Genomic DNA, 26,232 nt, shown 5'->3' on the forward strand with positions numbered 1-26,232 from the left:
TTCCAAATGCTCACTAACTATTTAGTAAAACAGTTATCCCTTCCATATCACAACTTTCCCCATCATGGGTTGGCATAAGAAATTATATGGGAATTTGGGGAAGTTTTGTGAAAGCTGTGGATGACATACAAAGGCCAGCAGACAACACAGAAAAAGTTTAGAAACTTAAAAATGCATAAAATATATGTGTAGTATTTTGTAACATCAACATTTTTTACCTTTTAATACCATGATAATTTATATGATTTGTCTGGTACAAAAGAGCCAAAAAAATTTACATGAATTTTCTAGATTGTGGGCTGCTCTGCCTTTAACAATCCCATGATGTATAAAGGACAACCGTATATTCTAGAATTTTTCTAAGAATCAAAGCAAGGTATACTGGTCTGTGGTTTGCTGGCTATTTCCTTCTGTTTTAAAAATGGAAACGATATTGCACTTCTCTAGTCTAGAGAGGTCTCTGTTCCTCTACAATCTTTCAGATATTGACTACCCAGTATTCACCTCTGTCAATTCTTCCAATACTTCCACTTTGGATAGGTGAGTCAGTTTTTCAAGGTACTTCTACCACTCTTAGCTAGTAAATCTTCCTTAGCCAGTTTTGTTATGTTTTGTTTTTGTTTTTTTTCCCCTCAATCCAGAGATCGTTGTCCTTAGCCAAGAAAACAGATTTTAAAAAACCAGAAATGAGTAGCTTACCTCTTGTTAGGGTTCTTAAAACACCATTTTCCCATGAGAGCCATTTGAGAGGGTTTTTAACTTTGGTCTCGGGACTTACACCATTTACTCCTTTCCAGGCCTTCTCTGATCATTGAATTTCTCCCCCTCCAGCCCCATTCCAAGCTCAAGAACCATCTACTTCTGGATTTTTCACTGTTCCTCATCTATTTTGGTTTCTTTGGTTGAGAACTTCCCAGTTACTTCTCACTCTTCTCCTCTTGCTACTATCATACCTGGATGCCCTTTTCTAGAATCTGTCTTCCCCTTCTATTCACTAGCTATACAATATAAGCTCATTGAAGTGACATTTTCTAAGGTTTAACTAATATCATACAAACAAAATATATCAGGATAGGACAATTAGAGATGCAAATAAAATTACATAGTTCTTGTCTGGGTGGTACATGGTTCATATGCATTCTCCTCAATTCCCCTGTGCCTAAGTTGGCTCATTCTGAAATCTTTTTTAGGTCAGAATATCTAGTTCTCTTAAGAGTCTTAAAAATGGCATCTTCTGTTCCTACTATCAGTTACTCAGCTAACTAGATATTTCCCCCTACTCTGACCAAAATTTGATGAAATAAAATTGTTACATACAATTAAAATTTATTTCATAATCTCAAAAAATTTAAAAATTTATTTCATAATCTCAAAAAACCCTTTGAAAGTACCCAAAGACAGGTTCTACTTTCACAGTCAGTTCATTCAACAATTACTTACTGAACCTCAATTATATGGAAAATCCTATGTTTAGAGAGTGAATCTTGAATCAGATTTAGATAGCATATTCTTATGATTACATTTCTCCAAGAACAGTTCAGTAAAATTTTAGCAATTACATAGAAGTTGAGGGCATATTCTTGTAAATACTTTACCAAAATTTTCAATTTTGGGAATTTTGATATGTAATAGATTGTTTCAAGTCTTTGCAATTACACCAAAGAGAAAGTTCCTCTTCCTTCCTTGGGTTCAATAAGTTTGATCTCCTGTATCTACTTTCATTCTTCCAGAAATACCACAGCATTTATAAATCTTTTTCTTCTCTCCTATATTGGGCCAGATGATGGATTAGGTTTGGCATAAAGGAGTGCATCATGGAAAGGGTACCTGTGACACCATCCTTCCTATCCACTGTCAATGCTTTAGATCCTACTTGTCCATAGAGGTTAGAAAGGAGAAAGAATTAGTGTCAGCCAAGGGGGAGAGGCCACTCTCTATAAAGTGGACTCTACTGTTCTATGACTTTAACAACGCTTTTATGTTAATTCTTACTCAGAATGCAGCATAGCAGAAGAAGACTGGAAGGTAAGGTTTATTTATTGTTCCACTTCTCCACTTAATCAAGGGACCTATAAAGGTCTTAAAGTTTTTGCTATTTGGAATCTGTGGTTTTGTTGGGAAAGTTGCTTTTCTTTACTGGAACAAATCATAGCCTTTCCACACCTTCTCATTCTGTGTGATTCTTCTCCATGTTTTCCATAGAAAAATCTTTGATAGTAGTTCTAGCCAACCCACCGCCAGCCTTCCTCTTGGTTTTTTGTTGTTGTGGCTGTTATTTTTTAAAAAATATTTCGGTGGGGCCAGTGTACCACCTTGTCTGCCTATCTGTTGTGTTCCATTCTCACTATGTGACTGGTTTACTGCCTTTCCCAGTAATACCTGCCTTTGGTAATATCTTTTGCACCATTTTTCCAGTAGAAATTGTTATTGACATTTGTGATTTGTAGTCAGTATGTATCACTGGGAAAATATTGGCGTTAAAGAGGTTGGCTTTTGTGACAGCTTTCAGTTAGGGAATCATTGAAAATAATGAGCTTTTCTCATATGCAGTCCACTCTGATTTCTTGTCCTATACTTTATTCTGAGGTTACCTCTCCACAAAGACTTTTTATCTTTTATGCAGTGAGGATATTTAAAACAGTCTTTCCTGCTGCTGTATGTTCTGATGAAACTTTTTAGTGTTTTGAGGCTTAATGCAAATATTTAGGAAAAATTTACCATCAATAGGGAGCTCTTCTTTGTGTGAGTCCTCTTCCACGACTCTGGCAGGCAGCCGGGGCAGTGCTGGATCTGTAATCGTAGCATGCAGATTTGCTCTGAGCTCTGCTACTGGTGCCTTGGTGATAACCTTGTGGGTGATAACCTCATCCTGGCCACTGGACTACGTGACCTCTTAGATCCCTTCCAGGTCTGGGCCTAGGAACACTGAGATCGTCCCGTATCTCCTTGTTGTCAGTATGCAGTCTAGTGCTGAATGAAGTTCTTTCCATAGTCCCATCTGTCATTGTCTTTGTTCTGTGCTTTGGAGATGCCCCATCTGAGGAGAACCTTCAGGGCCGCATTTTGTTCTAACAAATCAAATAGTTGTGTAAAAGCAAAGCTGTTAGGCGACAGAATCTTGCATTCTAGCACCGCTCATTAAGCTGTGATATGACATTCTTTGACAGCAGCAAGCACCGAGCACCTCATGGGGGCTGAGCTTTGACAGGACCCTGGTCTTCCACTCAGGAGTTCTTACAATAGAGTAATAGGACCCCAACCTGGAGAGATACAACAGACCAAGGCATCTTAGTTTCTGACAATATGCTGCCCTGTGGCTCTACTCAGTATCCCTGTGCTTTGGAGCTGTGGACAGGCAAAGCTACAGCTGTCTGTCCTGACTCTCACTGGCTCCTTCCCTCCTGCCCATCCACATCAGCCCCATTTCTCAGGTGGCCCTTTTCCCTTCCCCCTCCATTATGCCCCATAGAATCCCTTTTCTGGTGTCACCAAACTGCTATTCATGTTAGACCTCTTCATCCCCCACCTAAATTACTTTGGATGTGTTTTCTATTTACTTATGTGTAATTATGTATAATGTTGTTTACTCCCAAAAGAGTGTAAACACCTGGAGGGCAAGGATTGTTTCACTTTGGGCATTTAATAAATGTAGTGCATAATAAGCACATAGTGGTGCATAATAGTTATTCCAAAAAAGTGCCACAAAATTAGGTCTGATACTTAATGGAAGAAATAGCATTTGAATTGAGTTTAAACAGTGGCTAAAATCCAGCAATGAAAGAGGAAGACAAGACATTTCAGATGAGCATAGCAATCAAGATGACATCTCCTTATAGCAGAGTAGGAGGAGACACCAGTGATGATGGATGGAAAGGGGAAAGTCCAGATCAACTGGCTAATAAGACATGATGGCACAGGATTGTGGAGAGCCTTGAGTGCCAGGCAGAAATTAGAGCCAGAGTTAGTTATTATTTTTTATTCAATACAATTGGATGTGGTACAGTAGAAAAGATACTGACTCTGAGTTAGAATTCTACCTTGGGCACATTAATAGGACTTAGGGCCTCAATTTCCTCAAATTTAAAAACTCTGAGGATCTTCTGGCTTCAGAAGCAGCTCCATGACCTAGTAAATGGAGTACTAAAAATCAAGGAGATTAAGTTCTAACCCTGTTCCAGACCCTTAACTAATTCAGCAAGCCCAGGCAAGTCATTTAACCTCTCAGCCTCAGTTTCCTCATCTGTAAAATGAGGGTAACAGCACCCACCTCAAGGGACTGTTGTGAGGATCAAATGATGTTTAAAAACAATATAAATGCTAGCTACCGTTATTCTCTTGGATACTGGGATTCTTGTAATAGAATGATGTGGAAAGGGGGAAGGGATAGCAGCATATCATCTCCCAGCTATACTGGGGCTAGTTGGGTAAATAGGATCACCAGGAAAGTAGTAGAAAGTATAAGTACCACAGTCAGGTATTGCCACATGTGTGTGATTTATTATGTCATGTAATGTCATGTCAAAGATGACTTTAGTATATAATACGTATTCAAAGTGTTATGTTCAATCTTCCCACCATTAGCAAAATTTTGATCTGTATTTTCTATTTGGACTTAATTTGCTATTTTTTGGACCCAAAAGAATAAAAATACTTTGGGGAAATATAAAATACATAAATGTGATTCAACATAAGAAAATAATGTATTGCCTTTAGGCAGTTGCTGGGACAGTTAGCATAGTAACAGATATCTTAAACATTTTTTTTTCTTTTTGATGTTGTTTTGGAAATAGGTGTATAATGATGCCCATATTCTGGAGAAGATGCTCAGAGATAAGAGAAAAGAGCTGGGCCCGCTACCTGAGGATGATGACATGGCCTCTCCCAAACTCAAGCTAAGTAAGGCAGAATTGTGTATATTCATTAAGTTTTGTGTTTAATAAGAGATTGCCATCTTACTAAAAGGTCATTGAGTAATTGATAGTTCTTGAATTCTCTAGCATTCTAGTATCTAAGTGACCATTCTTCCCCTACCTCCTTCTTTTAGTCTAAATACTTCAGCTGAAGAATAAATAAGGGGAAAAGAAATTGTATTAAAAAATGTCATATGGGTTTATTTTACTTTCTTGTACACTGTGGGAGTTTGTTTTTTAGAAAGATGTAGTAATAGAAATTTTCCATTTGTGATTATACACAAAGTGGACAGGAGCCCATGTTTGTTGTTTGTTGTTTTTTGTTTTTAATTTTATAATCAATCAAATTTAACATTACCTCCAGGGCTCTTAGGGTTAAAATTTTAGAGCCTAATTTTATGTAATCAATATACAGTGAAAACTAAAGCAGTTGTAGGCTTAGTCCTGATTCTTAAGAGCTCGGTCAGACTCCCTCAGGAGTGTTCTGTTCTCTTTATAATTACAGTACAGACAGTTCTTGCTTTATATAAATTTGCATTATGCAGATTCAATGGTATACACAGATTTGGAAGAAATCAACATTCCCCCAAAAACCCACCTATGTTAACTTTATTATACAATACTGAGCTCTCTTTGCTCCCCCACAGCAAAAAAAAAAAAAAAACTTTGAAAAAATTTCAAGTGAAATCAGAACAACCAACATGTTGCCTTCTGTCCATTCACACTCAAGTACTGCCAGCTGTCTCTGGCCGCTGGGTTTCCCATCCTTCCTCTAGGTCCATTTCCAACCTCCACATATCCTCCCACTTTGTGTTTTTCCTCTTGGTTCCAGCCACCGGGTGTTCCTTTTCCTGCTTTTACTTCTTCTCTGTTCCTGGCCCTCATGTGTCCTTAGACTGGGCCAGCCTTCATGGGTATGCAGCTTCCTTCCTAATTCCTTTCCTCCCAGGTCTGTGGGTAAATGTGCATTATATAAAAATCACTTGCCAGAGAGATCTGTGAAATAGTCCACTTACACAAAAAGGCATTTGTGTAAGAACACAAATGTGTCTGTGTTAGAGAACAGCTGTCACTTAGAAGAGGGATTTGACACAATGACCAACTCCCAAACCATTTAGTCTAAATATTTCTAACTTCTAAATATAGTGGGCTATCTCAAGAGATGGAGATTCACACTCTGTGAAGGTCTCCAAACAGAAGACTGGAAGGCAGTCATTGCTCAAGGAGAGCCTGGACTAGGGTGTCTTTAAGATCCTGTCCAGTTCTGAGGTTCTGTGATTCTGAATTAGCTGAAAAGTAATTGCCTTATTGGATCATTGCCTCCTCGTTTCAATTCAGCAAACATTGTACAGAGTACTTACTGTTCTGGGCAATGGGGATACAAAAGGGAAAGATGAACTACCCTGCTCCTAAGGCTGAGGAGCTAACTTCTCTGGCATTGTGGAGAGAGAATTACTGAAGCCCACCTGGAGGACTCCTGCAGGAGCAGGGATGGACCACCTTGTGCAGAAACAATGAGGCCCCAGCCAGGGGCCTTCAATTGGCAAGTGAAGAGAAGGCCCATGGAATGATGAGGAAGGAAGCTGAACTGGCTGAATAGAAAGGACTAGAAGAGGATGGTAGAGCCAGTGAGCCAGTGGTTTTTGAGTAGGAATCAAAGGCATTTTTTAGAAAAATCAGTTTAGTGGCAGTTGGAAGGCTGGATTGAAAAGGGAAACAAAGCAGAAGTCCTGTGGGGATGGGAGAGAGTGACATCGATGTAAATAGCAGAAATAACTAGACTTGGTAACTGATCAAGTACAAAGACTTAAAAATAGAGAAGAATCAAGGATGACCCCAGAGTTGCAGACTTGGATAACCTGAAGGATGATGGTGCCTTCAGGAGGTTTGCTGGGGGAATAAAATGACTATATAGTAAATATAATTTGGGAAATGGTGAGTTTGAGTTGCCTATAGAAGAACATCCAGGTATAAATGCCCAACAGGAAATTAGTAATGTGAAACTGCATTTCAAGATAAAAGATTTCCATTATTGTTTTCTTTCCTGAAATTCTTTATGGCAAGGGAGTAGGATTCACTGGGAAATGATGGAAGTATTTAAAAGGAAAAAAGTTCCAGTAAAATATCTGTTCTTTAAAAGCATAAAACTTTATATCAAACTAATTTGTTTTTTGGTTTTTGTTTTTTATTTTAATTTTAAAAGAAAGGAGAGGCTAGAGCTCCAGAAAAAGTCTTAGGTAATAATACCACCCATAGGGGGCAGAAAGAGGATAATGATCTAACAACAAAAAAAAAAGATCTCTTTCATCTGGTTTATTGTAGGAAAATGTTAAGAACAAAAGATACTTTCACTTATTAAACAGTGTAACAATACTACAGTATCAGATGATTTTAATCAACATGTTTGAGTGATAGATTTTTTTTAATCCAACACTTTTATAATTTAAAAACTGAAAAATAGCACATGAAGAAAATCTCTAAACATTTTATAATTTGTCCAGATTTAAAAATACATGTAACCAATATGTGTCCATTGGACAGCTACCTAATACAATAGATAAAACATAGGACTTAGTCAGGAAGATGAGTTTAAATCCTGACTTAGATACTAGTTATTCGTTCTCTGTGTTTCTGTTTCCTTGTGTGTAAAATTGGGATAATAATGGTAGCATCTGCCTCATGAAGAACATATGTAAAACTTTTTACAAATTTTCAAGCACCATATAAATACTAGCTATTATTGTTATTCATGTGGTTTTACCATAAGACTTTTTAGAAGTCCACTGCTTAATGATAGTTTTACCATTGCTTTAAAAAAAAAAAAAAAAAATAAGCCATTGCGCCTTTTGCTGAACCTAAAGTAACCAGTTTGAAATTCGGATCCAACTATGGTAGAGATTAAACGTCAGAATTTCAAGCCATTTTTAAAATTGTGCTTTATGTCTAGAATCCCTTTTATGAAAGTATTAAATCTTTTTAAGTTTTACTTAAACTGAGAATAAAGTCCTCACCTAGATAATTGTAATGAAACACAGAGAACGAATGCTTTCCTAATTTTTTGGCAGCATTTTAGAAATAATTTCATTTGTAATAAATTGCTGTTCCTAATTGAATCAGTTTTAATCTTTGGAAGATATAGTAAGTACTGAAGCATTTTGCAAATTAAAATGTGTAGATCAAGGAAATCAAAATCCAGAGGGAGAGAAAGGTTTCCTTATCTAGAGCTATGCTTGTCACATGAATGGCATCTTTCTGAGCAGCTCAGATCACTGATCAATCTGACTTCCTCTCTAGTTTGCTTATGAGAGGTACATAAGAAGAAAGAGTTACTCTTAATTTTGGAAGTGAGAACATTGGCATTTTGAGAAGAAAAGCCAAGATTGAAATTCTAAATTGACTTCCACTTTCACATGGCCCAATTCTCTGCCCGTATTTCTTCTACCTTTCTTTGAACTTTGTAAGAGTTGCCAGAGGATTCCTGAATCTTTACTAGTGGGAAGCTAACACTGATCACTGTCATATATTCTTCTGGTAGAAAAGGGAGGGTCCATCCTCGTAGCTTTTTGTTGGTTTGTTTAAACTGATAATTTTCTACAATAAAACCATTCAGGTAATTCCCAACCTTTTTGAATATCAAAGAACACTAATCCTGATATATAATTAGTAGTTGTTCAATTAGTATAAATAGTATAAAAATACTTAAATGACAGAAAGCTTTTAAATGAATTTGTATTTTTCCAAACGCTATAGAATCTACATACATTTGAAAAATGCTATATGTATTGCAATAGCTTTGACACATAGAGGTTATTTTGGTTTATTTGTAGATTTGCATATGTATTCTTGAGCTCCTTTCAATAACTTAAAGTTGGAACTACTAATACAGGGCATATGTATTTATGGAGATGATAATCAATAGTTAAAAGGTGGTCTTTGAAATAACCAAATTTGTCCCTAAATTATCTAGCTTATCTTTACTCAAAAACTTGAGCCACAAAGGGAGAAGGGTAGGCTGTGGGAGGAAGGAAAATATTTTACTGCTTATGTTATTTTTGAAATTGTTTCTTTAGGTAGAAAGAGTGGCATTTCTCCTAAAAAGTCGAAATACATGACTCCAATGCAACAGAAATTAAATGAAGTGTATGAAGCTGTAAAAAACTACACAGATAAGCGGGGCCGCCGGCTCAGCGCCATCTTCCTGAGGCTCCCTTCCAGGTCAGAGCTGCCAGACTACTATCTGACTATCAAAAAGCCTGTGGACATGGAAAAGATCAGAAGTCACATGATGGCTAACAAATACCAAGACATTGACTCCATGGTGGAAGACTTTGTCATGATGTTCAATAATGCTTGCACATACAATGAGCCTGAATCACTAATTTACAAAGACGCCTTAGTCCTGCATAAAGTCTTGCTTGAAACTCGAAGGGACATAGAAGGAGATGAGGACTCTCATGTTCCTAATGTGACTCTACTTATCCAGGAGCTTATTCACAATCTTTTTGTGTCTGTAATGAGCCATCAGGATGATGAGGGAAGGTGCTACAGTGACTCCTTAGCTGAAATCCCTTCTGTGGATCCTAGTTTCCCAAACAAACCTCCTCTGACTTTTGACATAATTAGGAAGAATGTTGAAAATAATCGCTACCGCAGACTGGACTTATTTCAAGAACAGATGTTCGATGTGCTAGAAAGGGCAAGAAGAATGAATCGGTAAGTTAAGACTATTTTGTTTAGGAGGCAAATAAGTTTTATTCATAGGGCAGCAAAATGTTCTTCATTTGTATAACTTTGTTTCACATTCTTTAGAGGATTAAGAGAGTTCTGGCACCCACAATTAATGATGTGATGGAGGGATTATTTTCTGAAACTCCAGTTTTAAAAGCTAGAGGGCAACTGATTTTTCAGGGAAAAAAGAGGATGAATAGAGTTCATATCTCTTATGATGAAAAGACAGTTAAAAATCAAAAAACAAGCATTAAGGAGAAACATTTCTCTTGTGTGGGAGCTAAAATATAAAGTCTTTTTACAAAATCTTTTTTAAAGATTCGCAAAACACAAATCTAAGAATACATCCCATAATTGGTGTTAATTGAATACAATCAATTGAAAAGGATGTATTAAGTGCCTGCTATTTGCCAGATATTATGTTGGGCACTGGAAATATGGGCACAAAGAATGAAACAGTTTTTGTTTTTCAATGAGCTTACATTCTAATGGAGACAACAAGTATTTATAAAATCTATGCAACATAAATGTCAAGCTTATAAATACAAATATCTTTGTGGTGGTTTGGGAGGGTGGGCACTAGCAATTGAGAAATCAGAAAAGACATGGTGAAGAAAATAGTACTTCAGCTGCATTTTAAAGGAAGAACTCTGAGAAGTCAAAGTCCAGACACATGGGTATTGTCCTTCGATAACAAACAGAGACAAGGCCAGTGTGTCCAGATCACAGAGTGTGGGTGGCAGGGTAATGTCCAGTTAGTTTGGAAAGAAGCTAACAGTGTAAGAATATATCTTAAGCTTTAATGAAATATTCTAAAAAAAATTGTAGTCTTTTCAACTATAAAAGATTTGACTTTTCCACAGACTTTTCAAAGAGCTAAGGTTAGTGTATTTCATACTGACATGAGTTCATCAAATGATATAAATGAAGCAATAAATATAAGACTTAAGGATCTTTTAGAGATCATTACCAAATATCATTTCCAATATCTAGAGGTCATGTGGTATATCAGAAAATCTAAATTTAAATCTGGGTCCTTCTAATTCTCTGTGAAGCTTTTGTCAAGTCCCTTATCCAGTCTCATACCTGTTGAACATCTGTGAGTCATAAATTGAAGTTTCTCCAACTTGCAAGAAGTTTGGAAAATGAACTAATACTTTGGATATAAAAAGATCTCTTTATCTGGAAGAAATTCTTAAAAACTGTTGTGTTGAGACTTCTTTAGTAAGCTAATCTGTTGAAATCCATTCTAAGGGAATGCTTTTAAATTCATTATACAAAATACAAAAAGTTAGAAAGGACACCAATTATTTTGAAATAGAGTTATCAAAATATTTTTTTAAAACATTCATAGTGTTTTGGAGATATGCTCAAAGGATTATAAAATCATGCCTACCTTTTGATTTAACAATATCACTACTTGGCATGTGTCCCAAAAGAGATTAAAATGGAGGGGAGGGGGAATTAAAAGAGAGGGGGAGGATCTATCTGTACAAAAATATTCATTGCAGCTCTTTTCTCAGAGCCAAGAATTAGGAGTTGAGGGGATGTCCATCAATTAAGGAGTAACTGAATAAATTGTGATTTTTGTGGGTATGATGGAATACTATCATTTAATGGGAAATGATGAGCAGTACGCTCTCGGAAAGACTTGGAAAGCCCTCCATGAGCTCATGCAAAGTGAAATATACTGTGTACAAAGAAATAGCAATGCTGTGGGATGAACAGCTGTGAATGACTTCGCTATTTTCAGCAGTACAGTAATTCAAAACCACTCTGAAGGACTTAATGAAAAATGTTATCCATATCCAAAGAAGGAACTGTGCCTGAGTACAGATTGAAGCATATTTTATTTTTCTTGAGGGTTGGGTTTTTTGGTTTGTTTGTTTGTTCTTGGAGGAAGGAGACCTTATGTTTTCTTTCACAACATGACTTATGGAAATGTTTTGCATGACTTCTCACTGGGGAGGTAAAAAGGGAGAAAATCTGGAACTCAAAGTTTTAAAAACAAATGTTTAAAAAATTGCTTTACATGTAAGTGGGAAAAATAAAATATTAGATTTTTTAAAATAAAACAAGTTTACAGACCTCAGATTAGGAGTCTGGGTCTAGAATGAGGGACCAGATCAAATAAAATGAAATTTGATAGGGATAAAATGTTGAAATGCTTCAATTTAAAAAATCAGCTGTACAAATACTAAGTGAAAGATGTAGAATAAATAAAGAGTTCAGCATTAAGTCTTTAGTATAGTGGAAAGATTACTAGACCTAGAGTCAAGAGGCCTTGGGTTGGAATCCTGTTTGTGACATCTACCAGCTGTCTAATAATGGCCAGGCTCCTCACCTTCCCTGTGTGTAAGTTCCCTCTATAAAATGGAGGTAACATCAGGTCACCTTCCTCACTAAGTTATTTATCTCAAATGAGATCATGTCTATAAATTGCTTTGGAAACCTTCATGTCCTCTACACAATAGATATCGGTGTCATCAGCAACGGCAACAGTAATAATGACAATCAGAAAAGGCAATCTGTTTGTAGGCTCTTGTAAGAAGCATAGAATAATGAAAAACAAAGTTGGTCGGGACCTCAGAGCCTTTAGACCTGCCCAAGATGCCCTGTGACAGCTCCACCAAGTGCAGTTCCGTTAAGGGAGAATCCAGCACCTTCTGAGGCAGCCCATTCAAATGGTTCAGTGTCAGTGAGATCACCAGATTGTTTTTTATATGAACTCTTGTCTATCCATAGCACACCAGGTCTTTCTTGTGCAGTTGATTTTTTAAACCCAAGTATGGACTTGTCATTTAAGTTAAAGGACTTACTCAAAGTCAAGTTGATAAGAAGCAGAGCCAAGAGTCAGATCTAAAACTCAGGACTCTCAATTGAAGACCCTTTCATGTATTCTATGTGATTTCTTGGCATACTTGAGGGGTAAAAAAAAAAAAGATAGTTGGTAAAGAGCTAAAGTTCTTTAAATTCTTAACCTTTTTGGAGGTTATAGGCCCTTTGGGCAGTCAGTTTGGTGAAATGTATGGACTTCTTCAGAATAATGATTTTAAAAACATTAAAACAAAATATGTTAGAATTTAAAAGGAAACTGATTACATTGAAATGATTATCCAAATTTTTTTAAAGTTCACAGACCGCAATTTAAGAACCCCTACATTAAAAGTTACTTAGATATTGTATTTATTACTTTCTTTGAATAATGAGCTGTTATAAAGAAAAGAAAGTGAGTTTCCAAAATACAATTGGCTGTCTAGTAAGAGGAATAAGAGTTGTAATGGTAGTGGTAGTGGCAACAGCTGGCATTTATTATCTCATTTTATCCTGACAGTAACCTGAGAAGTGGGTGCTGTTGTTATCCTTACTTATAGATGAGGGGACTAAGCCAGGCAGAAATTAGGTGCCTTGTCCAGGGTCTCAGGTAGGACTTGAATTCTTCTCTACTTGTGAACAAGGCTAGTGAGCTGCTTGGTAAAGATTGTGTAGAGAGGCTTCCTCTGTAGGTGTGCCTTGGACTACATGACTGGACAATTCAGAGGTGTCCCTGAGACTATAGTGGACCTCTCGTAGTACTTGCAGAGACTTTTAGTACATTAGGGCTTAGTAGTAAGAGTTTGGGGGAGGTGGTTTAGAGGGAGGCTGCCCTTCCAGACCTCTGCTTTCACTCCCTGAGCTGCTGAGGAACTACAGCTTGCCTGAGATTGACAGTCTGGGCCACACAGGAGCAGTGACAGGTCTGCTGATGAAGAACCAAGAGGTATCAGGCAGAATTAGAAACCAGGTCTTCCCCTCATCTACACTGTGCTGCCTCTGGATAATTTAAGGAGATTGAAATCCTTGGGCTGTGGGTTGGAATCAGAGGGAGCTTGAAGGATTTGTGGGCTCCCTTTTATGGATGGATTTCAGAGTAGCCTTGAACCTCTGAAAAATGTTGTTTTTCTCATTTTGTTTATAATCTTATTATGAGGCAGCTAGATGGTGCAGTGGGTAGAGCACAAGACCTGAGTTTAAATCCAGCCTCAAATAGCTAAGTGACCCTGGACAAATCATTTAACCTCTGTCTACCTCAGTTCTCTCATCTTACAGTCAAAAATAATAATAATTATGCCTAACTTTCAGAGTTGTGAGGATAAAATGAGATATTTGTAAATTACTTTGCAAACTTCAAAGTATTTTTTAAATACTGGTTATTTTCCTCATTATTATTATTTTTTTTATCCTTTATTCTAAGAAGGGTTCCATAGGTTTCACCAAATTGCCAGGAAATACAAGGAGAGTTAAGAGTCTGGGATTTCATCCAGTTCATATATTTTACAAAGAAACTGAAGCTCAGATCTCCTACTGGGACAAACTTGCTTTAGTAGTCCCAGAAGTCAGAAGTTCCTACCCCAAATTCCAAATGTCCTGTCCTTGTAGATTTCCTTACCTGGTGGGATCTGGGCTCATTGCTGCTTGCACTTAGACACAGAGACTACTGTGTGGCTTCTCTGCATTTCCTAAATTGTCACCCACAGGAAGCCACTTTGTTTTGTTCGGAAAGGTTTTCATTGCAGAAAATTTGGTTACCAACTCCCCTATATCTCAAATTGTACAATAAATGACATAACCGTTTTTAAGGACAAGAAATCCATAGGCTGTTTGAATCTGGCAAAACTAGGACAGATTCTTTAGATGGGAGAAAGGAAAAGAGGAAATCATATCAGTCATTTGGTACAGTATTAGAAGAATCGTAAAGGCATACTTTGAGGCATCCTTTTTTAGATAGGTTGTTTCTGTCATGGTTTATCTTCCTTATTGCTCATCTAGTTGGTAAATTATTCATCTCTCACTCTCCATATACTTAATTTTATCCCATCCCCTGACAATAACTACACACAGCAAGCATTCCATAAATGTTCATTGGGCAGACAGGAAAATGATTCAGAACTCAACAAAGTAGCTTTGTGATTCAGTTAGAAAATTAATTTACAAAAAAGTTTTAAATGACTATTAAAACAAAGGATTTGACCCTCTGTAGTTCATTACATTGCAGTGGAGAATGTGAATAAGTTGTTGGACAGTAGTATTTCATAAAAATGCAAGAGTGACATTGAGAAGGAAGCTTTGCCTTTTTCATTACTTATAAAGAAAATGCATAATATTTATACTTGAACTGTAGTTTCAAACATTTGGCCACTTTCCACTTTCATCTGCTGGCACTGCTTCTGGAGTAAATATTCCACTCTGCTGCACTTAGAGTTCTACAGGTAAGTAAGACCTGTGTGATACACAGGGACAAGAGAAGTATGTCAAAGACCTCGAAAAATTCATAATTTCTTTCCTTAAATTATCTGCTTCCTTTGATAAAGTTTTCCCATAAATTAACCAGAATGTTTGCCTTAGAATAGAATCAGGTCTTTTACCTTTTTATTCTATCTTTCCCTTCAATATGGAAAAAAAAAAAAAACTAACCATTTTCCACAGAAAAAGTTAGCCTGTTGTTCTACTCACGTTCTTTTAACCATTAATTTGTTGATTACCTGGTGCCATTTATATCAAGAAAGCTTCTTTACCACCTCCTCACATAAGAGTTATATAGTCACTGAATATACAAATGACCTTTAACTTAAAATTGCATATTATTTACCTGCAGCTACCCATTCAGTGTTTTCAATAACTAGCTTTCAGAATACCCAGAACATGCTTCAGAGTTGAGAGTGCATTGGTATTTATGTGTCTATAACACTTTTCCAGGAAAGCATAGCTCTCAGTGTTTCTGAAAATGTTGACTACTTCTGTACCCAAAAAAGATTGTGCTTAGATATCTTTCAAGAAAAACCAAGTTCTTTGCCACACTCTTCCATTTATTCTAAGTTTTAAATTTCAAATAATAGCTTCATAGAAGTTTTATTCTTTAAATTCCTTTGATTAGAGGCACTTGTGACCTAACTCTGTTATGTACATTACTGCCATTCCTGTCCCAGAAATAGCACTGCCAAAAATGACCTCCTATCTTGACAAAATGATTACATGATAGAATATGTGATTGGCACCTAACTTCTTGGATACTTTTCAGGCCCCAATGTTCAAAATTCATTTATGTTCTTACCAGCCACCTCATTTCCTCATGAGGAACTGGTGCTCATTTCTGTATGAGAAAATGTTGAGCTGGAGCTTACTTGGTAACGTTGTACTGAAGTAGGACTGTGAATCGAGACCCCCAGGCCTGGACTTGTCCTGATATTTATTGGAGATAACAACCATGGACCAGACCACTTAATCTTTCTGAACCTCATTTTCCTGTCACAGTCTCCTAGTTGTCCAGAAACATTTTTCATAACAACAATGAAATGAAAATGAAAACTGGTATTTGGAAATAAAATTGATGTTGATGCCCTTTTTTAAAGTTCTATAACTATTTTGGGAATTTCTTCCAATTACTAGTCTTATAACTCACATCTTTGAATATTGTGTCCCATTAACTCACCCAGCCAGTGCTGCAATAAGGTAAGTTGAAAGGATACTATTCACTTTGACATCTGCTCCCTAATTAAGAAGTATTTTTTTTAAGAGTTACAGAACCTATGCTAGTCCACCTGTGAGAATTATGTAAAATCTAGTAGTATATGCCCTGTATTGCAAACATTTATATGCTAACTTTGATGTATTTGGATGTACCAAAAGCCCTTCAAGCCTTATAACAAAACCTTATAATGATGAAAATGTGATTTCCCATTGAATGGTTGAATTTGAATGTTCCTTTCAACTTAAGAAGCCATCTGTCTATTTGCTAAGCATATATCATAGGTGATATGAAGTATACACAACATTACAAATAGTAATTAAACAAGTAAAAGCTTTTTTTTTTTTTATTGATACCTTAGAAATTTATCCACATTATTTCTTTGTACCTGAATTGTATTCATTATCAGAACAAATGCTCATTTTAATGCTATGTGATACATATGAGAAGACATAGGAAAAGAAGAGTAATGATAATAATTCAACTGAAAATGTACCCTATGTCCTTCCAGGACAGATTCAGAAATATATGAAGATGCAGTAGAACTTCAACAATTCTTCATTAAAATCCGTGATGAGCTCTGCAAGAATGGAGAGATCCTGCTGTCACCAGCACTCAGTTATACAACAAAGCATCTCCATAATGATGTGGAGAAAGAGAAAAAGGAAAAATTACCAAAAGAAATAGAAGAAGATAAACTTAAAAGGGAAGAAGAAAAGAGAGGTGAGTTTCTTTTCTTTTTTTTTTAAATGACCAAGAAAGTTGGTGCTTATTTTGTTAAATCCCTCAATATCAAAGTATCCTGAGTTTGTAAATGAAGAATCATAATTTAAATTATGTCTCCTACAAAAGAGGTCCTTAAGAGAACTGTGTGCATCCTCATCACAGTGAGATTTCTTCATAGGGCTTGAAAAGCTTGGAAATCTAGGGACAGCATAGCAAACAAAGATGCCTTCTCTGACTCTGTAGACAAAAATATGACAAAGTTCACAGAAGAGCTTAGAACTTCTTAATTTGTTGACAGACAAGCAAATAAGAATCTGACAAGCTAGGAGGCATTTTATGCATTCATTCTTAGTAAGGTTTCTTCAAAATAGGCTCATCGTATGCAATCTTGTATTTCTTCCAAGAAACATACTTGAATTTGAGTTGCTTTTCTAAATTTTTAAAAATGAGACAGAAACTTGCTCATGTGCAAACTAGAAAAAAATCATTTTACTGAATATTTATCATAAAGAATTCTGTTGCAGCCATGTCAATAAGAGCTTGCTACCATCTGTCAGGATTTGTAACCATTTATGGGCTAAGGAGTGTTTTTTTGTTGTTGTTGGACTTGCAATCATTACAAACAGATTTGTGCTATAGTCAATTTGCAATATTTTTCCTGCGATAGAATCATGAGTTAGCATAAATAATTGGAATGTACAGATTTCCTTCTAGCCCATTACTTCAGTCTTTCCAACAAAATAACTTACTTGGTTAAAGAGCAAAACTTATTTTCTTGAAGTTAATTCCTTCCCCTTGTTCCAGCATAGCCTTTGATGGAAATTCTAATGCAAAGTCTCAGGAGGAGAAGCTTGGGGCCTAGACAGTCAGCACTTGAACAGTGGAGTTGTCTATCCAAAAGGTTCGGCTACAACTATAGTTCAACCATAGGATTTAGAGTCAGATAAAGCTGTTGTTGTCTGTCCTGCTTCAGACATTTACTGGTCGTGTGAACTTGAGCAAGTCATTTCATCTCTATCTTACTCAGTTTCCTTATCTGTAATATGTGGGTAATAACAGTATCTTCCTCACAGAATTGTTGTGAAGATCAAATGAGTCAACATGTTAAGGCTTTTCAAAAGTTAAAGCACTGTTTAAATGCTATTTATCATATCATTATTTATATCATCATCATTATTGTTATTACTTTTATTTAGGAAGAGGCAATTTAAATGCTGAGAGCATTCTGTTCATTGTCACAAATCACACTTTTATAGCCTCATAGAACATCTGAGAGTTGCTTTGGCCAAAAAATTCAGCCCTCTCCAGTCTACCTGGTGACACGCCTCTGTGAACTTAACTCAGATGGCAGATAGTTCCATAATCATGGCCTTTTCAGCTTGATCTAGCATCCTTCTGTTCCACTAACGTCTCTTTTGCCAGTCCAGTGTCATATCCATATTACATGAGGCACTAGAGAAGGACTTCAGCAAAGGTGGTCCGTAGCTAACCTTGGGAAAATTTTATTTGTCATTCATAAATCAAATTGTCTTCATGGCTGCCACCTAGTATGTCCTCATACCGAGTACATGGAACTAGGTCATCATCTCATAGTCTTAGAGCTAGAAAGAGACCCTGACATGGATCCAGTTGGACCTTTTCATTTTCCAGGACTTTAAGCCCCAGAGAGGCCAGACAGCTTGTTCTGTTAGTACCATAGCCAAGATTAGACCCAGGCCCTTTGATTTCAAATGCAGGGCTTCTTCTGAGTTGTGTAATTTAAATTAAGCTGAGCATATTTTCCATTCAGAAAATATTTAATGCTACCAAGGAGATCCTTAAAATTATTTTGAATGTTTGCATTGATTATCATTGCTTAGCAAAAAACTTTAAAATTTTGAAGGTAACATATGCCCAAAGCTAGTTGAGCTTCACTCCTGCATTATCTTTAAATTGGAAATGAGTCATTCTTTTGAGTAGCTTACACAACATATTATGTAGAAAAGACATCTTTGTTTTCATACTGGCCTCCTCAGTTACTCTTGGCCACGTGTGAGGATCTTTTGTCAGTAAATCCAACAGTAAATCCAGACAGAATACTAGATGGTTTTTCACAGGATTCACCAACAGTAACTGTTGTGGAGTTTGAATGAATAGATTATTTGATGAACCCTTTTTTAAAGAAACAAAATATTTGGAGTATTGCAGACTTTCTTGTGTACCTTAAAATAAGTCAGTGTATAATTTAGTCATGAATGAGCTTATAGATTTTTGTCTTTTTCTTTTATGAAAAGGTCATGTTCAATAGCTGTTTATTTTTTTTTTAATTTTTTTTATTATAGCCTTTTATTTACAAGATATATCCATGGGTAATTTTTCAGCATTGACCCTTGCAAAACCTTTTGTTCCAATTTTTCTCCTCCTTCCTCCCACCGCCAGATGGCAGATAGACCAATACATATTAAATATGTTAAAGTATATGTTAAATACAATATATGTATGCATATCCATACAGTTACTTTGCTGCACAAGAAGAATTGGACTTTGAAATAATATACAATTAACCTATAAAGGAAATCAAAAATGCAGGTGGACAAAAAAAAGAGGGATTGGAAATGCTATGTAGTAGTTCACACTTATTTCCCAGAATTCTTTCGCTGGATGTGACTGGTTCTATTCATTATTGAACAAATGGATCTGATTCATCTCATTGTTGAAGAGTGCCATGTTCATTAGAATTGATCATCATATAATATTGTTGTTGAAGTATATAATGATCTCCTGGTCCTGCTCATATCACTCAGCATCAATAGCTGTTTATTTTGAGCATTTTACTTTCAAATCAACAAATGCTGACTAAGTATCTATTATGCTTCATATAGACCTGTATTGAGACATTAAATGACGATATTAAATTTGGTTGACATGATCCTTGCTTACAAGAAATTTGACAGATACAAGGATAACTATAGAGCAAAATAATGCATGTCCATAGACAAGCATTTATTAAGGGCGTGTTATGTGCCAGGTACTGTGCTAAGTGCTACAGATAACAAAGAAAGGCAAAAAATAGTCTCTTCTCAGGCATTCTACATTATAATGGGGACAATATGCGAACATCTAGGTATGAACAAACTATATACAGAATAAACTGGAAATAACCAACAGAGAAAAAAAACTAAAATTAAGGAGAAACAGGAAAGGTCTTTTTTAGAAGGTATCATTTTAGCTAAGACTTAAAGGAAGCCAAGGAAGTCAGGACATAGATGTTCTAAGTGTGGAGGATAGCTGGTAAAAGGCGGAGAGTTGAGGCACAGTGTCTTGTGTGTGAAACAGCCTGTGTCACTGGGATGCTCAACCAAGGATATTATATTTGATCCTAGAATTGATAAGGAGCCACTGGAGTTTCTTGAATAAAGAATTGATGTGGTCAGATCTGTCTTATCTTTAGGAGGACTAACCAGAGGGTCATTGGAATAGTCCTGATATAGGGGGATAAGGACCTACAGTAGTAAGGTGCCAGTGTCAGAGGAAAGAAGGTAGACTGAAAAGAGATCAAGAAGTGCTTCCAGGGTCAAATCAATAGGTCTTGACAACGGATTGGCTTGGGTGTGGGAGGGAAGGGGAATGAAAGAGAAGATGCTTAGATTGAGAGCCTGCATAAGTTTGGAAGAGAGGAAGGTTTGGGGAGTTCATATGGAGTTTGAGATCCAATAGGCAAGTAGAGATGTAAGCTTAGAGGTTAGCAGAGGGGTTAGTGCTGGATAAGTAGATTTGGGAATCATAACAATAATCATTGAATCCATGAAAATTGATGAGATCATCAAATGAGATAGTATAGAAGAAGAGAAGAGGGCCCAGGATAGAGCCCCAGGACACTCACCATTAGAGGGCTTGATATGGACAAAGATGCAGCAATGGATGCTGAGGAGAAGCAGTCAGGGAAGAGAAAAATCAGGGTAGAACAGTATCACAAAAACCTAGAGAGAAGAAAGCATTAGGGAGAAGAAAGTCATTAGCAGTGTCGGACGTGAAGAGGTCAAGAAGAGGGAGGTGAAATTTAGCATTTAAGAAATAATAGTAGAAATAGCTTTAGAGGCAACAATTTGATTTGAATGACAAGGACAGAAACAGAATTGTAGAGTTAAAATAGTGAGAGGAAAGAATGTTAAAGAAAGCCTTCTTGAGAAAGTTTGCTATGAAAGGGAAGGGGCCCATAGAATAATCAGAGAGCCATGTTTTTAAGCAAATAGGGAAAGAAGCAAACATTTGATAGAAAGGGACTGAAGATATGAGAAAGGGGATAGTCTGCTGGAGAAGATGAGATGGAATGAGATCACTTGTGCCCCAAGAGGGGTTCATCCTTGGCAGGGAGAGTCATGTCTTTCTTGAGACATGCATAAGGGAAGAGAAAAGTTATAGAAGGCCACTGAGTGATGGGAGATGACAAGAAGGGTAGGAGCTCTTTGTGAATGGCCTTGGTATTTTCAATGAAATATGAAGTTCTTAGCTGAAAGGTAGGAAAAAGTGGAGGCAGTGTGAAATTTGAGAAGGGATTAAAAGTCACAATGGTTAATGGAGAGTGAATCAGTTAAGGAAGGACTGCCCTGAAGTCATAAGGGCCCAGTTGATATTATGTAACAAAGTTGTTGTGGACCCAGTTAGCACGGGGTTTTGTTTTGTTTTGTTTTTTTCCTTTTAAAAAATGTTGTTTAAGATCTACAAAAACAATATTACTAAATAGGGAGATCAAAAGAGACTCATAAGTCTCATAAAAGTCATAAGACTTTTGAGTTCGGCTTTTAAAACCAAGAAACATTCAGAGAATTTCTACAATAGTCTATTATAATCTCAGATCAGTTATAAGACAGATTTAGAATCTTGAACAAAAAAGCATTTATTGAGTTAGGGGTTGGCTTCTCAACATTTTTTCATCCCTCTACACTTTGGCTTTCAATAAACTATTTAATATAATAAGAAATAAGAGATTTGTTTTTCATGAAGAAAACTTTGTTCAGTACATAAATTTTTCTAGTTTCTTAATTTTGTTAGATGTTTATCAGAATAGTCAAATAATTTAATACCATAGATTTTGTTTCTTGGCAACTAAGTTTTAATTTCAGTATACTGTTGTTGAAAGAGCCACTTATGTTGAGCTGCTTCTTTGAGAATAAGACAGAAAAATCCTGATTCACAGAGATAACAGGTTATAAATGCAATTAAAATTTTGTGACTATGTTTAGTAAAAATGGAATGTTTTTTTCAAGACTATGTTCAAAAATTGCTAGAAAACAATATTGTAGAAATTAGGCATGGACTAATATTTCATACCATATGTCAAGTGCTCAAAATGAGTGTATGATCTAGACATAAAGGGTGCTATAATCAAATTAGGGGAACATGATTAATTTTTCCTGTCAAATCTATAGTTAAGGGAAGATTTTACAATCAATCAAGAGATAGAGAAGATCATGGGAGGTAAAATGGATTGTTGGGCTTTTTTGTTTGTTTTTTGCAAGATGAAAAGATTTTTTTTGTAATAATAGATTTTTATTTTTCAAAAACCTGCAAAGATAGTTCTCAGCATTCACCCTTGCAAAACCTTGTGTTCCAAAATTTTCTCCCTTCCTCCTTCCCTTCAACCTCCCCCAAATAGCAAGCAATCCAATATAGGTTAAACATGAACAATTCTTCTAAACATATTTCCACATTTATCATGGTGCACAAGAAAAATAAGATCAAAGGGGGGAGGGGAGATAAGAAAGGGTTGGGGAAAGCAAGCAGACAACAAGAAAAAAGATGAAAATACCATGGTTGTGATCAACACTCAGTCCCCACAGTCTTCTCTCTCTAGGTGTGATGAAATTAGTCTGGTGGTCAGGGAGTTAAATGATGAGGTTAATGTCAGTTCCAGGGTTCAGGGAACCAAATGAAGAGGTTTGGCTCCCCTAAAACTCCTTTAGGATCGGCGCAAGACAGGGGGTTGTGGGAACCCCCTTCTGGCAGCACAGAAGTTCTTCTAAAGGAATTTATGAACCAAAAAAGCTAGACTGATAAAAAGTTTATTTTAAGCATTGGGAAGTCAGCCTTTGCTATGCATGAAGAGAAGGCTGAATTCCTTAGTGGCAAGGTCCCGACAGAGAGATATGAAGTCTTGTTAGGGAAATAGATGAGGAAGATAAAGAGAGGGTAACGCTGAAAGAGAATATTATTTCAGCAGAGGTTTCCTTGACATGGCATGGCATGGTATGGCATGGCATGTTAGGTCCTCTGCAAAGGAGTTAGTTTAAAATTGGTTCTTTTTGTAATAGAAGTCTTAGCTACAAGCTGAGACCTGCTCCCAATGGAGGCTGGTGGGTGGAGTTTGAGCTGGAATTGAATAGAATTGAATGAGGCTCTTTAATTCAATTGGAAGCTTAATCAGTAACAGGTGTTATCAATGGAGCTGGTGCAGTCTCTCAGGATCTTTTAGAGATTAATGGAGAATCTATCCTTCAAGGAGTTTTAGAGTTTCGGGGCTACCCTCCTCAGGTGTACATGGCTCTCTCCATCACAAGTCTATTGGAATTGGCCTGAATCTCTAAATTGTTGAAAAGAGCTACATCCATCAGAATTGCTCATCATATAATCTTATTGTTGCAGTGTACAATTATCTCCTGGTTCTGTTCATTTCACTTAGCATCAGTTCATGAAAATCTCTCCAGGCTTTTCTGAAATCATCCTGCTGATTGTTTCTTACAGAACAAAAATATTCCATAAAGTTCACATGCCATAACTTATTCAGCCATTCTCCAACTGATGGGCATCCACTCAGTTTCTAGCTTCTAGCCATTACAAAAAGAGTTGCTGCAAACATTTTTGCACATGTGGGTCCCTTTCCCTCCTTTATGATCTCTTTAGGATACAAACCCAGTAGAGACATTGCTGGATCAAAGGGTGTGAAAAATGGGTAATTTTGATTATATTAAATTAATCCAGCCAAAATTAGAAAGCAATCAGGAACCTGGGGATGGGGAGCAAAGGATGGGGAGGGGAATTGGACTCTACAGCAAGTGTCACTGATAAATGTCTCATTTTTCAATTATGTAGAGACCTAAGCCAAATTAATAAAAATAAGAACCATTTTTTCCCAGTGAATGATTGAAGGATACGAACAGTTTTCAGAAGAAATCAGAGCTATCAATAATCATATTAAATATGCTTTAAATCATTAATAATTACTAAAATGCAAATTAAAACAACCCTGAGATATCAGTTCATACCTATCAGATTGACTAACATGACTGAAAAAGAAAACGATAGATGCTGGAAAGGATATGGAAAAAATAGGTACACTAATGCACTGTGAACTAGTTCAAAAATTCTGGAGAACAATTTGGAATTATGCCCAAAAGGGCTATAAAAGTATGCATATATTCATTGCATTGGCCCAGCAATACCACTACTAGATCTGTGCTTCAAAAAGATTTTTAAAAGACCCATATGTCAAAAATATTTATAGCAGCTCTTTTTGGCAGTGGAAAAGAATTGGAAACTGAAGAGATGCCTATCACTTGGTAAATGGCCAAATAAGTTGGATATATGTTTATGATGGAATACTATTATACTGTAAGAAGTGGTAATGGGAATGACTTTAGAAAAACCTGGAAAAACTTACATGAAACCAATGCAAAGTAAAGTAAGCAGGAAAACAGTCTGCACAGTAACAGATGTGTTATAATATTGGTCAGTTGTGAAAGGCTTAGCTCTTCTGATCAACACATTGATCCAATTCCAAAGAAAAAATTGATACACTATTTTTTTTTTCACTTCATTGTTCTTACTTTCAAAGGTGGGGGGTGGGGGAAGGGGATTACCAACATGGCCAAGGTGAAAATGTTTTACATAACTGCATATGTATAGTGAATATCATTTCTTGCCTTCTCAATGGGTTGGGAAAGGAGGGAGAGAATATGGAACTGAAAACTTCTTAAATTCAAAAATAAAAGCAACTGACAAAAGAACTCTTTTTCACCCTCCTCTCCTCCAAGAAAAGAGAAATTCAAACCTCAATGGATAAAAATCAGCCCTGACTGCTATCAGTCTAGCAGTGCTCTGTTCTGCTGGAGACAGACAACCAACAAACAGAAAGAACAGGCCAAAACACCATTGAGTTGGAAAGTTTAGAGAGGAACTATGCAGCACTCCACTGAACTTGAGGGAAAGTGTCCTCTAGGCTCTGAGAGAAAGCCCAAAGTGGAGCCAGACCTGTTCCTCCAAATCACAAAACAGTGACTTATGTTGACAAACTATGAATTGCCCAGAATGGAAGGAAGCTGAGACCCTTTGAGATCCAGCACTTGGGGAAACCACCATCAGAGGGACAAAGTCAGAAAGTGAATAATAGAAGATGGAGGAGAAGGCACATGCAACTTTTTGAGCCTCTCATACCCTCACTACCAATTATTAAATTCAGCCTCAAAAATAGCGCTTGACTGGTAAAATTCACGAAGATTGGAAGTACAACAACTCACCAGCCGAAGATAATGTGGAAGATCGCCAGAAAATGTTTGTCCTGAGCTGCAGGAACAGACCAGCACAGGCAGGGATAGAAGCAGAGGCTAGCATTTGGAGCGAACCAGGAGGGGGGAAGGGAGGTCTCCGTGGTTGGGAGGTTTACCAAGATCCCTCTACTATAGGCTGACTGCTTTGCTTTGGTTGTGGAGTAACGAACCAGCAGAGAAATTAGAGCCTAGGGTAGAGGGAACTCTGAAGGACGCCAGAGCTTAACAGAATCTGGCTGTGCCCATCCAGGACCAGAAGTGACTCAGCAAATTGATCACAAAGTAAAAAGTTTTGATTATATCAAATTGAAAAGTTTTTGTACAAACAAAACTAATGCAGACAAGATTAGAAGAGAAGCAATAAACTGGGAAAATATTTTTTTTACCATCAAAGGTTTTGATAAAGACCTCATTCCTCATTTCCAAAATATATAGACAATTGACTCTAATTTATAAGAAATCAAGCCATTCCCCAATTGATAAATGGTCAAAGGATATGAACAGACAATACTCAGATGAAGAAGTTGAAACTATTTCTAGCCATATGAAAAGATGCTCCAAGTCATTATTAATCAGAGAAATGCAAATTAAGAGAACTCTGAGATACCACTACACACTTGTCACATTGGCTAGAATGACAGGGAAAGATAATGTGGAATGTTGGAGGGGATGTGGGAAAACTGGGACACATACATTATTGGTGGAATTGTGAATACATCCAGCCATTCTGGAGAATGATTTGGAACTATGCTCAAAAAGTTATCAAGCTTTGCATACCCTTTGATCCACCAGTGTTACTACTAGACTTATGTCCCAAAGAGATCTTAAAGAAGGGAAAGGG

At 36.7% G+C, this 26,232-nt stretch overlaps 1 protein-coding gene across 33 annotated transcripts in view; it reads left to right on the forward strand.

The window, feature by feature from the left end:
* Positions 1-26,232, forward strand: part of PBRM1 (polybromo 1) — a 123,060-nt gene that overhangs the window by 59,456 nt on the left and 37,372 nt on the right. For all 33 annotated transcript variants that reach the window (XM_031957569.1, XM_031957611.1, XM_031957615.1 and 30 more), the window contains 3 exons: positions 4,791-4,896; positions 8,981-9,623; positions 16,655-16,866. In XM_031957569.1, coding sequence (XP_031813429.1) covers positions 4,791-4,896; positions 8,981-9,623; positions 16,655-16,866 — 961 coding nt within the window. The remainder of the gene's footprint in view (positions 1-4,790; positions 4,897-8,980; positions 9,624-16,654; positions 16,867-26,232) is intronic.

This window comes from Sarcophilus harrisii, chromosome 1, assembly GCF_902635505.1.
Source record: "Sarcophilus harrisii chromosome 1, mSarHar1.11, whole genome shotgun sequence".
NCBI classification, from domain to species: Eukaryota; Metazoa; Chordata; class Mammalia; order Dasyuromorphia; family Dasyuridae; genus Sarcophilus; species Sarcophilus harrisii.